The sequence below is a fragment of the Eurypyga helias genome, unplaced genomic scaffold (genome assembly GCF_000690775.1).
Source record: "Eurypyga helias isolate BGI_N326 unplaced genomic scaffold, ASM69077v1 scaffold33333, whole genome shotgun sequence".
In the NCBI taxonomy this organism is placed as follows: domain Eukaryota; kingdom Metazoa; phylum Chordata; class Aves; order Eurypygiformes; family Eurypygidae; genus Eurypyga; species Eurypyga helias.
The window spans coordinates 43-14,636 of record NW_010239877.1 but is presented as its reverse complement, the minus strand read 5'-3'; the positions used below and the strand labels follow the sequence as shown (position 1 = coordinate 14,636).

Here is a 14,594-nt window from a genome sequence, read left to right as displayed (position 1 = left end):
GCAAAATTGGTCTGTGTAAATCTGTTGCCAGCACACAGTTTTGACAGTTACTACCTCAAAGCATGAGTCAAAGTAATGAGACAGCAAACCAAGAAAGGAATCTTCTTGTTTTGTTTAGGAACACTTTTATTCGGGGAAAAAAAAAAGTAGGATTAATAAAACCTCAGTTTCAGTGCGGAAATACTAGATTCACATTTTACATAGGAAAGGGTTGCAGAATAACCACCCAGAGACTACTGCAGCATTACTTTCAATGGTTGAGACTCGGGCTTTTTTCACTCATGTTCATCCACAGCAATCAAAAAATCAATTTTTTTGGTAATCCTGAAAAGTGTAAATCACATTGTTACCAAAGTAAAGGGGTTCAGCCCCCTCCTCAAGATTTTAAGTATTTGTATGATGCTATTCTTGAGATATCTCTACTCTGAGCTGGCTAATGCTGCTTGCTACATCAGCAAGCATTATGCCTTTTTCCAATGAATCTATGAGACAGTGCTGGAATAAAAGCCCACTTGAATACATACACGTATTCCAAATGGAGTCACAAATTCTGGAACTGTTAACTGCATTTGGGACACCTGTAAGTATTTACCTCTGTTAGTATAAAAAGCTAGCCAGTCAATTCTGCGTTTAAACCTAAGAAAGGCAAACTATTCTAAGGCTTAACCCTGCCCCTCCACCCATACGCTCCTTGTGATTTTTCTTACATGCTGTCACTACCCAGTAACAAGCTGTCTGCAGGAAGTAATAGACCTTTTAGGCTCTACCTCATTCTTCAACGATGTCTCTCCGAGTATCAGGTCTACAGATGAGGGCAGCAGTACTCTCCAGATCTCATCCTCTCATTTCTCCATATGCTACTTATAAATAAAGTGGGTAGAAGAAACCTCAGAGAGCCACCTACTCAAAGGTCTGAGTAATTTAGTGTCAGATCTTGAGTCCTTGGAGTTGTTCTTGCCATCAAGCTACGAAGTACGTGCTACTGTCTGGGGAGGGCTGGAGGCTCCACATAGAAGTGTTAGGGAATAAGCCTGTCACAGAAATGTGCTTAACATTCCTTACCCAGAGCAGTCTTAACTGTTAACTTGCTTATTTTAAGAGAGAGAGAGAAGTCTCTCTTCGAAACCCAGTTTACCTTCTCCAATCTGTCTTTTGGAAGATGGCATGCTACGTTTCTCTTTCTGTCTTCACCCCACTTTTTTGAAGAGATATAACTTAAGTTACTACCACTTCAGTAAGATGTCTCAGGAAAAAAAAAAAATTAAAAGGCCTCATAATATCCTATAATATACTGGGTAGTACCACAATCCATTACAGAATTTAATGGATTTAGGTATTTCTTTTAACAAATAGATTTGTAATTGTCATAACAGAGCCTTTTGTAACAGTTCTGTTAGAACACCGAACTAAGTCATTCTCACCCTAAAGCATTTATCCTAAAATGTAGGAAGTCATTAAAGGGCTTCAGCTGGTGCCCAGGGATATAGCCCATTCAGACAGTTTTTGTTCTGAAACACTGGAAGTATCACTTTCTCTCTGAGCATGTAGCTCCTGCTTTAAAACAGATGAAACATTAAAGAGGTTACCTTGGTCTATTCCTTCTATTCTTTTCCTTTTTAAATTTAAAAGTGCAGTCTGTTGCTCCTTTACAGCTTCTGCTGGACAGCTGGGTCTTGGGAGCTGATTTCCTGGAGTGGGTCCTGGCCGGTTACTGAAATACTTCTGTTTCAATGCCTTAATGATAATGGAAGAAAATAACTAAGGTAATTAGTATAAAGTGTCAGAGCACTAGCTATAAAGAGGTTATCATGAAATAAAGCACTTAGAACTGGGACTAGGGAAGTGATTTCTCCCCTGTACTTGGTGCTGGTGAGGCTGTACCTCAAATGCTGCGTTCAGTTCTGGGTCCCTCACTACAAAACGCCACTGAGGTGCTGGAGTGTGTCCAGAGAGGGGAAATGAAGCTGGGATGGTATTAGCAGTGTTGGGTTAATGGTTGGACTTGATGATCTTAAAGCTCTTTTCCAACATATAAGATCCTATGACTTTTTCAGTTTCTCACCCTACATGCGTGTTCCCAGCTTCTTCTCTGCAAGAGGCCAGAAGGGGACACAGCCAGGCCAGCTGACCCAAACTGAGCAAAGGGGTATTTCATGCCACAAGACATCACAGACAGTATATACGTTGGCAGGAGTTGACCAGGGCTCTGGCACTCCTCAGGGACTGGCTGTGCATGAGTTGAGCATGTGGTGAGCAGTTGTATAATTTCTTCTTTTTCTACTATTGTTTTCTTTTTCAATACATATTGCTAATACTACTACTAGTAGTATTTTCATTACATATTATTAAATTTAAAAGTGATACTAATAATGCTGTTTTCAATTAAACTGTTAACCCACGAGTTTTCTTACCTTTTTCTCCAATGCCCTTCCCCATCCCACTGGGAGAGGGCAGTGAGTGAGCAGCAGTGTGGTGTTTAGTTGTGAATGGGGTTGAACCACAATACTTGTCTAATAGGCAACGAGGGGGTTTTGGCCTAAGGGATCTCTGGTTTTTCCATGTCTCTTTAACAGCGTGAGGTGACAGAAATAGCTTTGAAACTGCCAACTGCTGTATCTTCTTCACAGCACAAGTCAATATTCTCAACTAGAACATGCTGCACAAATTTTCATTTAAAGTCCTTCATTTCCCTCCATCTCAAGGAGCAGTGAAATCGAGTTTTACCCAAGTACAATGGAAAAGGATATTTGGATCAGAATGCTGGTTTAAGTCACCACAGAATCTCATGTTAAAAAAAGAATCAGAAAGGTTTAAATGAAATTGAAAAAGAGCATGGATGAATTATGGAAGAAAACCTTTCAAAACCAAGGAATGAGATACGCTATGTTAAAACTTAAGTTTCAAGCTGTAGGTCACTGAATTTTGAGGATCAAGTATAATGGCTCTCTGAAGGCCACGATTTTCATGCCTTTTAGCTTTCTACCTTTGCTTTGCATTGGGAATGGAGATGATCAGTTCGCATTATTCATGCCTTTCAGAATTCTCTCCATAAAACATCACAAATATGTTCCTAGTATTTCACAGATGGATCTGTATGACATTTCAATTCAGATGTGGCTTACTGGCTTCAAAGCACACTTATCTGGTATTAACAGGAGGCTAAAGAACATTGAGACACCATGTAAGTATACTATACCTGAGTAGCCGTAAGCCTAGTGCAAGGATTAAATGTAAATAAGCCTTGCAGAAGACTGAGCAAGTCATCACCAGCTGCACTGAAGATAAGTTGAAATGGCATTCCAGGGAAAGACTTGAATGTGACATAATCTGGAAGACTAGTCATCCCCTGCAAAGACAAAAACAGCCTGTATGCTTTTCAAGTCAGGAGGAGTTCAGCTTTTCACAGAAAGGGAAGTTATGGCTGTCTTTCAGCAGAATGAAATTATCTTTTATAAGACCCTGCCAGTACTTGGTCACTGAAACAAAATAACTGTAGGAGTAGTAGGTCATAGAGACTTTTTTTTTTTTTTAAATTGCTACATTCATTTCACACTTTCCCTTTAATGGTGACCGGTACAAAATCAAAGGCTGCTAACAAAGACAGGAATTATGAAAGAACTTTAAAGTGGGGGCAGCCAAATACAAACTGACATGGTGGAAGACACAAGATTAACAAAATAGCCAGTCTGCATTTTCTCCAAGTTAGTAATATGCTGTCCTCCTCAAAGTTACCTGATCATCACAGGCATTCTGAGCTACTTATGAAAGGCACAACTGAAACTTTTCATTTGGAAAGTGGGAAGAAGGAAGAAAAATACACCAAGCAGTCAAACAGCAGATGACTTTTGTATTCCTTTCCTCCTGCAGGTATGAAATCAATCTCATTCAAATTATATCGTAACATCAATCTTTTTACAGATGATTATCCAAACATAGTATGTTAATAGTGTTTTAAGTATTTTAAACCTCTAGTCATCCCACTTCAGTAGGTTTATCCAAGCAAAATAAAACACTGAAGTGACAAAATATACATTTTTGTTAATCAGTTATAACCTTGATAGTAAAGGTATCAGTTCTTGAAATGTATGGGCTTGCCAAGTGATTTTGAAATGCATCACCTCTGCCATGCCACCAAATCTCCTATTCTCTCCTTTCCCCACCTATACCTGAACTCTTCCTCTCCAAAGAAAGCAGAAGTGTCATTGCAAAAACCTCCACGCATTTCATTCAGAACTCCAGACAGCGACAGAATTATGCAGGTCCCGCACTGCCTTACACGACATTTCTCCGTATGGCTACAGCTCCAGTCGGTGATCACCGCTACATAAGGCAGCATCTGAGCACCACTCACACAAAGGAAATGCGTGCACAGAGGGGGAGCAGAGGTGGGATGGGGTAACTGGTAACAAGCCCAGAGGGTGCTTCCACAAATCAACCACAAGAGAATGGTCTGATCAGGAAATTCGGGACCCCCACGCCCATCGGGGAATGGCTCAGAGGAAACCATGCCCTGCTTCCTGCCAGCCTGTCTGATAACCATGGTTATGTAGGTCACTCTGCGTTCCGACAGGTTTAGCCCAGCGTTAGTGAATTATTGGATTTACAGTCATCTCGACCCAGATACTACTGACTTGTATTTGTTACTGCACCATTATTCTCAGATAAACTGTTTATCCCTAAAGCTGTTTGTCTGGTGTTTCTTACTGTACCCCAAAACTGTAACTTATCCAGGCTGACTTAAGTCCCTACAAATTTTTCCTACTTCTGAAAGTGATTAAAGCTTGTCAGGTTAAAGCAGATTAATCAACCATCTGAAGAACATTAAGCAACAGCCATAACTTTACACCAATAGTAATAGGAAATGGGATACACATAGAGATGGCACCAAGTAGTTTCATTACTGTTACTTAAGGCTAAACAACACTGCTATATCGATCAGAGATCTGACAAGAGAAACAGTAGATCTCCGCTGCTTATCCTCCACTTTGAGATGAGGCAGCTGCCTTCTGAAAAATTTACTCAAGTATCCTGGTATACCATTTAATTTCATAAACTAAAATAGTGTCAAGTACAACTAATGTCAGGCTGTTCATCAACAAGACTCACAGGCCATTGTTCTTCCGTTGGAGTGCCCAGAGTTTCAAATATCCGTGTCAGCTGGTCAAGATCAGAGTCTCCAGGCAAAAAAGGAACCTGGAAGAGGGCAACAGCATTTGATTGGATTAACTTCCAAACTTGAGTTCTGGGGAGGAGCTCTGAGCCACCCCCCATCACTGCAGGGCAAAACACCTCTGAGTACCAGCTGCCCACAAAGAGGTAAACTGAATATTTAAGGCTTTCTAGTGCCATCCAAATAGATTCTGAAGCTTTCTCACAGCTCACGCTTGTTAGCACTTACCTGGCAGCAGAGAGCTAAACAGAAGATTAAACCAGCATATTAAGCTTATTAAGCATATAAGAGTTAAAAAACTGAACCATAAGATTCTTACAAAGCATAAAAACCAAAGCATCAGGAGAATTCACCTCATTTGCTTTCTGACTTCCCCTGAGTTTATCAAACTTCAGCAGGTCTAATACATATTTACGGACGCATCATTAGTGCTGCTTAAACAGCCCCTCTCCATTTCCATGCCCCATCCCTGGAAGTGTTCAAGGCCAGGCTGGACGAGGCTTTGAGCAACCTGGTCTAGTGGAAGGTGTCCCTGCCCATGGCAGGGGGGTTGGAACTAGAGGGTCTTTAAGGTCCCTTCCAACCCAAACCATTCTAAGATTCTAAGATTTCCATTCCTGAACTGCCAACCAAATTCTACAAGTACACTGTTTCTGTGATAAACCAAGGCAAAAAGATTTTGTTCAAAGTGCTTTCAGACAAACCAGTTCACCAGTCTGGTTCACCCCATGGTCACACCGACATTTAAAGTACAGTGCAAAAACTGATGCGAAGCCACTTACTAATGGAAAATAAATTATACTGCAGGCTACTTCATGCTGCCAGCTGTCTGTGTTCCCACCCCCCACTCCCTGCCTCACACCATGTCCTCTCTGAAGAGCTGCATAATAAATGGTCTGCTTCAGTAAAACATATTTAAGGACCACTACATCTGTGCCTAGTACTCAGGAGGGGGCATAGGATTAGCCTGAGGTTAGCCTCATTCCAGTACTGACAGCTAACCACAGCTGAGAACATCAGTCTTCTGGCCATTGCAAGTAAACTCAAAATTAAGATACTGCTGATAATTATTTGCAGTTATTAGGGAACAACGTATAAGGGATAGAGGATGCATGTGTCTGTGATGTAACTTTTCTGAGGATAGCAAATGAAAACTGATGGAAGGGTGTGCCAAAGAACACTCAGAGGACTGTAGAAGTTATCGACCTTCCCCAGGGCAAGACTGTGACTGTTTGTTGCAATTTTTTTTTTTACCCAGCTGTACTTAAAGAGGTCCAATGATTATGATGCTTATGGAACCTCAGTCTAGTCCAGAATTGCACTTCCCTCACAGGCAGCAAGCTGTTGGAGTAGTCATGCACTGAATTACATTTGAAGACTTACCCTGAGAAGCAATTCAGCTAAAATACAACCAACAGCCCACATGTCGACACCCACACCGTACATTCTAGCACCAAACAGTAGTTCAGGGGCACGGTACCACCTGAAAGGAAACCACATTTTGTGAAAGGCGCCCGGCTTTGCTCATGTCAAGCGCTGTATATTGTAGCAATGCAAGAACTACAAAGGGAACACTGTTCCTGCTTATATATTTTTCAGACACCAAAGAGGTGTACTCTATTTGCAGAATTTTTTAATTGGCTCAAGCTTTACTCTCATAATAATGTGACTAGCTTGTAAAAAAAGATCCTAGATCTCATGATTAACAGAAAGCAACAGCTGTTTTGCTCTGAAAACAAGGCTTATAGGCAGATACATATTACTTCCATGCATTTCGAAAGTATCATACCCCAGAAACACCCCACAGATGCATATTCTATCCGTTCGTACAGAAACTTTGCTAAACAATGCCTCGTGTTTTCTTTGAGGCTCTCGCCACTACAGCTGTATCACGAGCTAGATGCCGAACACTGAACACGTTGATTTGACATAACGTTTCAAGAGACACTGCAAAACAGCTACACAACCACTATGTAAGAAGCAAAACAGAATGTCTTACCTTGTTACCACCTGGTGGGTATAAACTCTGTTTGGGCTTCCAAAAGATTTTGCCAAGCCAAAATCAGCCAATTTTAAAACCCCATTTTCATCTAACAACAAATTATTTGGCTTCAGATCCTGTCAGTACAGAAAGCAAAGGATGAATTGTGTCAGTGTTGATAAAAACAGACATACAATGAACCTCCTGGCAGGTGTCCCATAACAGTATTCTAAAATGCAGGCTTTTCATTCTACATCTACGTTGTGAGAAAAAAAGCCCACAATCTCAGGAAATTAAGTATTTCATCATACATGAAAATCAGTGAAACACCCATTTGAGTATTATCATATGTGAGCTGCAGAGTTTAAAAAAAAAAACCAACACCCAAACTGCCTCTTGGTAGGTTTTAGAACTGCTGTTCCTGCAGCAGAGTTAATTGCACTGTCTCCAAATGAACAGCACAAAGATCTTGCAAATGTTCCAAATAACTGCAGAACTCATGGAAACGGTACAGTTGAACAGAGTGACAATGTGTGGGTTGACCTCTGGCCAGCAGCAGAGCACACACACAGTCATTTGCTCACCCTGTTATCATTCCCAGCCTGGGACAGGGGAGAGAACACGAGTAAAAGGAAGAAAACTGCGTCTATATTGCTCCCTGAGTTTAACAGGTGAAGGCAAGAGGAAAAAACCCAAACATGCAAGTAATGCAAAGGAAATAATTCACCACCTTCCACAAGCAGAGTGCTGCTCAGCCAGTCTCTGAGCAGCAGCCACCTCGACACCCAAAATCTCTCCTTCCTCCTCTACCCCAGTTTTTACTGCCAAGCATGATGTCACATGGCACGCCAGATCGCCCTGCCCAGCTTGGGTCACCTCTCCCAGCTGCGTCCCCTCCAACTTCTTGCCCACTCCCAGCCTCCTCGGTGGGGTGAGGGCAGAGTGGGAGGAAGAGAAAGCCTTGACAGTGCCTGAGCTCTGCTTGGCAACAGCCACAACCATCAGCAGGTTGTCAGCACGGTTTTAGGCACAAATCCAAAACACGGCACCTTACCGCCTGCGGTGAGCGAAGTTCAGTCTGTCCCAGACAGACCCAGTTCACAGTGCTAACCAAAGTCACTTGAGACACTTGCATATAAAAGTCTAAACGATGACTGCATCACTAACTCCACATTTCTGGTATTGCTACAGCGTCACCAAAACACCCAGCATGAATGCTTAAGGACTGAGAACAGCTGAACTGCAAAACCACCTTCACTGGACTCGAGACTCAAATTCTGTCAAACGTGACTTTGTTAGAGCATAAAGGCTGTCAACCTAGTACGTGCTTACCCTGTGCAGAATCCAGTGCTGATGCAAATATTCTAATCCTTGAAGCGTCATCAACATATATGCCTTGATGTGAGACTGTGTCAATACAATACTGGTATCCTTTATAATAACCTGTAAAACATAAGATTGATAGCAAAGCTTACCGTGCAAGATGGACTTACTTTCATTCTTTCAGCTCAAAAGTTATTTCCTCTGTTAAGACAAAGTTCGAATGGCAGTCACATGTTCTCTAGCATTCTCACCCCTTTTACAAGAAAAAAAAAAATAGGGTCTATTCTGGAGATCAGAAATTGAAATGGGAAGTCCAGATAGCCCCCGTGAAATTTATTTAACTAACAAAATGAGAAAAAGGGTTGGAAACATGAGATTATTATTCTATCTCAGTTCCAGGCTGATACCCAAACTTGCAAGACAAAGACATATACATAAAAATGATAAATGTGTCACTAAACTTGAAGTCACATTCCCACTTATTCCTTCTTTCTCCATGCTCTCTATGCATCTAATCTTTGAAATTCAATGGTTTCCTCTTCGCTTTCTGGAAAGACCAAGAGGTATGGCCACTTTACTGTACTTTAACCAATCTACTTGTTTCCTATCTTCTTTGATTTTTATCATTAAAATTCCATGTAAACGTCTCTGTTTAAAGTATTTTCTACACTACTCCTCAAAACCTGCTTGTTAATACTGCTGCTCAGTTCAGCAATAGCCTTTCCTAAGCTTTAAGTTGTTTGAGATTTACAAAATAGCTGTCTGAGACTATGCAAAATTTTGTGTACGCCGCATGCGGCCAATCACAACAGGCTGCAGTCTCAAACGGTGGCCCAAGTGACACCACAATATGGCTAAAGGCTCTGCATACCACATCATCCTGTGGTACAAGAGTATTTCACTCCTCTTTGCATGCTGCACCTTCTTCAGCTCTAAACGTTGCTTGTTACCAAGTAATAGGACAGTCTACCAAAATAAAGAATCTTGCATCAAAATCTCTCACACAGACTGCTGCAATGACAAACTAACTTAATATCTTGGAGAATAAAACATCTTGTGAGATGCTGATTTGCAAGAAAGAACGGTTAAAAGAACGGTTCAAGTGCATGACTGTAGTCCCAGCTCATCACTTGGTATACTCTGCACTGTATTTCACACTTACTGGAGCACGTTCAATGATACCCTGCTTAGCAAGAGCACCCCGAGACGCTGAGCTATGGCTGAGGTTCTATGGTCTGAGTGGAGTCCTAGAAAACTGACATGGTGAACACAGCCTGTTTCTTGAAGATCATGCTGACAATTATTTAAAAATAAAAGCATTATCAGTTGAGAACTCACAAAATTTGTCCAATTACTCAAACTACTTTTGATACATGATCTAAATCAACTGACATAATGAAAGTTACCTTTCTAATAGGGGCCAATGTAAGCCTGTGAAAGTATGATTTTCAAAAATCATTTGAGGATAGTGAAATAGAAGTCTTAAATCTTACCTCGAGATCCGTTTCCATGAAGTCAAACACCAAACTAATATTGGACTTGTGCCCAAATGCATCTAGAAGCTGTAAAACAAAATACGTTATGATGAAGCATACCCTCATACTTCCAGTTTTCTAAGGTTCTGCATCACTGTAGTGTGCATGTGGATTTTCCGCTTGCTGAACACACTTCTAGGCATTTTGACTTGAAATACAAAAATTCTTACTCAGTTTAGCTTCTTAACTCAGTCTCAAAAAAAAAAAACACCACCACATGCCCATTAATCATGGTAATTTTATTTTACACAAGTTCTCCTCCCTCCTAGACTTATGGGTAAAAAAGAAAAGAGAAAGAATTACCTTTACCATGTTAGCTACAACAGATAATCCAATGCACACCTTCTCCTCCTCCCCCAAACTCTGCTGTTCTACAAAACTCCTACCCTTTCTGGAGACCAGGCTAAATTTTCTCATGTATACAGCTCTGTGTACCTGCTTCCTCTAAGCACACAGTATTTAGAAACTCTAAGGGTTAGGCTTATTAACCTCCTTTAAAAATTATTCTTAGGCATATCTTCATCTTTGTAGCGTGCTTTCTAGGACAAATTAAACACTTTGGAGAGAGAATATCCAAACGGCCCCTTCTCAGGATGAAGCTGTGTACGACAATCAATTTTTAATTTGAGATAACGCAGGTGTGACACTGAGTAACAGTAACAGATCATCCAGCATGGTATTCTACCCTTGTGATCAGGAAGCTGCGCACTCTTTGGTGTGGCTCATTCCTTAGTGTCTCAGCATGATGACCATGGGAATAGCCCAACTGCAAAGGAGTCGTTTGCTCTTCCTCTACAGAAACCACGGTAACAGGAGGTACCACGCAGATGAGCCTACAAGCTTGGCCACATCTTGGAATTTATGCCCCTTACACTTCCAACAGCCACAGCAGCTTTATCATTGCTGATAAGAGGGTACAACCTGTTTATGGACCTGCTGATTGTGAATTTGCCGGATTCCTTTTGAACTGCTGACATTATCTGCTTCCACAGTTCCTGTGGCAACACATTTGAGAGACGCTACACGCCATGTAAAGCGGTACAATTTCCACACACTCCCTTCTCCTGATGTGAACGGCTTACAAACATCTCATTTCTGTTACTGTGGGACTTCGCAACAATTAGTCCGACAAGCACTTTACCTACCACCTCAGTTTTGTACGCCTCCCTATTCCCAGCTTTTTCCTCTCTGGAGTGAGGAATCAATCTTTTTCATAAAGATGCTCCATCCCTTTGCCATTTTAGTTGTCTTTCTCTGCATGTTCTCTAACTCTGATCACTAAAGCAACCACTTTGAACCCAACTTCACAATGCAGAAAAGAACCGTATTTCAGCTCTGGAAAAGTTAAATAAATTATCTGGAAAATTCATATTTGGCCTAATATTTATGGCAGACTTTCAAAGTACCCCTATTAGTTAATTAAAAAATATCTTTAGCTCCAGCTGGCTATCTGTAGCTGAAGTCAATCCAAATGCAACTGAAAAGATACCTAAAAATTACCATTGCTTACAAAAGCCTGCTTTTGGCTGTCACCAGTTCCTTGCGAAGCAAACAATCAGGTAAATTCAGCACTGCACTCATTTGCAAGTCTATCAGAGATGCAGAATCTAAACTTCCACAATTCTTTCCATCGTTAAGATCCACATAGTCCCAGGCTAAAGAATAAGAGGCTTACAACTTTGTCTTTGTTACCGAAACACGTGTTTTGCTGGAAAAATTGCTTTACTGCCCATTTGGAGCTGGAAAAAAGTAGCTGTAGTAAACTTAAGTAGCATCTCCAACTAATTCCAAATTTCAGTCTGAACCTGTACCAAAAGTATTTGAAGACTGATTCTACAAACAGCATTCGTTTTACTTACACCAATAATATTCTGATGGCTTAACTCCTGCAACAATTTGATCTCCCTGAGGGCTGTTCTGTTGATTCCTACATTAAAAACAGAGGAAGAGTGATGAGACAGAGCAAAATTAAAAACTTTGGCTTAAGATCCAAAGAAATCTCTCATCCTGTTACCCACTGATGATTTGCTCCTACAAACTACTTTCTCCCCACTCAACAATTTGCTAAATAACAAGTACGTCACCACAGATATGTAGATTGCTGCAAAATAAAAGTGGACATACACTTTTCTTTCAGTGCAAATAAATCCTACACCGCAGTAATCAAGTTTATATTAGGAAACAACATGTGCCCCTTTTGGCAAAAAGGGAAAGTTCTAGCAGAAGCCTATAAGAAGAAGGAAAAAAAAAATCACCTTTTCCAGGGTATTTTAAGTTTTGGGTTTATTTTTTAAAAGTTACATCTTGCAAATATTAGTTCTTCAGTGTGTCTCACTTCCAGAGGGAGGCACACTGACAAACCTGACGACTGTACCTCTCCACTTTCTGACACAGCATTGTTTAACAAGGCAAGGCACATAGACGTGTCTCTACATTCATGCTGTGGCATAAAAGATACAGCGGCCAGAACCTGCTCAGCCTTGCTTGAATAGCGACATTTCACAGAGGAAAAAACAGAGGGGACGCTGCACTTGGGCAGTCACACTGTCTGCACCACATCAAACCAGGATTCCTGCAGGGCAACAATCCCTCCCCTCCTGGTATTCATGGTTTGTACGAAAACTGACTGGCAAGCAAAATGCTCTTGTGGTATGTTGCACAGAAAGTTTCAGCTGCTGAGATGAAAGACAGCATTCCCTCAAAACGTGGGACACGATTCAACACGCAGGACTCTAGCAAAGGTTTAGGCAAAGTTACACGGATCACCTCAACACTCCTGCTCTGCCTATTTTAATTGGCTATTTTAGAACTCTGTCGGCAACAGCTGATTTCAGGTGGGCAAAGCCTTAGATTCCAAGCACACCAAGTTATCAGCTAGCACAGGGAACCCAGACATGATCATCATTTTTAATAACATCTTTACACTATAGCTAGGCATTGGATAGGCCAGAAGTAATATCAGTCCTTCAAGGACATCAGTCCATGGAAGGCCAGGTGGATCACGACTCACTGGCAGTTGGCTCCACTGTGAGACTCTGAGATGAGAGCTCAGTTTCTCTTTAAAGATTCCTCCCTTAAAACTGAATTGGAGAGTTGAGAGCAAAGCTTCTTCACTGGAAAGTTGGTAACCTGATGTAGGACCCCTGAAAGATGGCAGCCTACACACCTACAAAACACTACTGAGACACCCAGGTTGTAAGGGAAGACCAGGATTACTGGGCTGCCACTTGCAATAACCCATGCCTAAAGGCACGTGGCTGGTCAGCCCAGATCTTGGTTTTATTAGCTTTTACCTCAGCATAAATCACAAAAATACAGCAAAGAAGATATCTGAAAAGAGAGGAAAGCACGCTCACCTGTCCTACACATTGAAAGCACAGAGGCGCATCATAAAAAAAGTATTCCAAACTCAGTGCTGTAAAGATTACAATGGTATGCTACAATCACCTTTGTTTTCCACTTAAATTGAGAAGCTAGCTGCTCACATGCTCATATTTAGACAAACATATGCCTGCAGTTATCTCTACTGTTTTTTATTTTCCCTGCAGCTGGGGAAACAATCCTCTATCAAGCCTTACACTAGAAGAGTTGAGCTCATTTTTCTCAGCCAATTTATGGTGGGGGAAATTAATGTACCAACTTAGAAAAATGAAGCAAAGCACAGCTTTTGCAGCATGAATTTGTTTTAAAACTCACCATCTTTAGCTTCTGATCTATGACCCAGTTTAATCTGAAAAGAAATGTTTCACATTAGATAAGGTTAAGCCATCTGCAGCAACAGCAGGGGATACAATTCTTCAGTATTACTCTGCTAAAACAGAATGAGTTTTGGTTCACAAAGCACTTTACCAGCTGGTGTCAGGGTTGCTTTGGGTTTTGGGTTTTTTTTGACTCTTAAAAACATAGCTGTTTCTCAAGCATTAGCTTTTATAGAAGCTTAAAAATAGCCATGGTGGCACCAAACCCAGACATAATGCAATCTGGCACCGTAAAATGCTTTGTAGCCACAAAGTTTTATGATACCGTTACCAAGCTTCTCCCTAGGGAGAAATGAGGGCAAAGTAACAGAAAGATTTTGGTAAACTTAGCAGACTCTGTAAAGTTGGGCTGGCCTAAAGTCCTTCCATCTCAGTCATCTTACATTTCCAAGCCCAGAATCCCACCACTGATAATTCCAGATGATAAGAGTTAGGAAAAAACACTGATACGAGAATGCTTTTCACAACAACTACAGGAAAAGTATTATAATGCTAAAAGGGATTAGTGCATCAAGCAAAGCCACTTAACTACTGATGATCCAGTAACGAGGGCCCTTTAACTGACCAAACCACTGTAAGGCACATTTTTCATCTAATCACCTGTTTTTAACACAAAAATTTCTTGCAATCAACACTTCAAGGACATTTTCAACCTGTGCTTTCGAACAGCTAAGTTACTGGTCTAAGACCACTTTTATCAATTTCTGTCAAAAAACCCCACCTACAGAGCCCAACCCGGAGCAACATTCCTTCAGCCCAGGAAGTGAGGTGAGCATGAGGCTAGCCTCTCTCCTTGGGGAAAGAAATTAAAGGCAGCTTCACTAGAC

At 41.1% G+C, this 14,594-nt stretch overlaps 1 protein-coding gene across 1 annotated transcript; it reads right to left on the bottom strand.

Annotated features, from left to right (window-relative positions):
- Positions 1-1,464: 1,464 nt before the first annotated feature.
- On the bottom strand, positions 1,465-13,739 carry LOC104507118 (cyclin-dependent kinase 7-like; the record flags this gene model as incomplete). Its single annotated transcript, XM_010148295.1, has 9 exons — positions 1,465-1,734; positions 3,197-3,346; positions 5,107-5,193; positions 6,554-6,653; positions 7,170-7,288; positions 8,484-8,594; positions 9,968-10,036; positions 11,869-11,936; positions 13,706-13,739. Coding segments are annotated over 9 exons (1,008 nt in total), but the record flags the coding sequence as incomplete, so codon positions are not given.
- Positions 13,740-14,594: the final 855 nt, after the last annotated feature.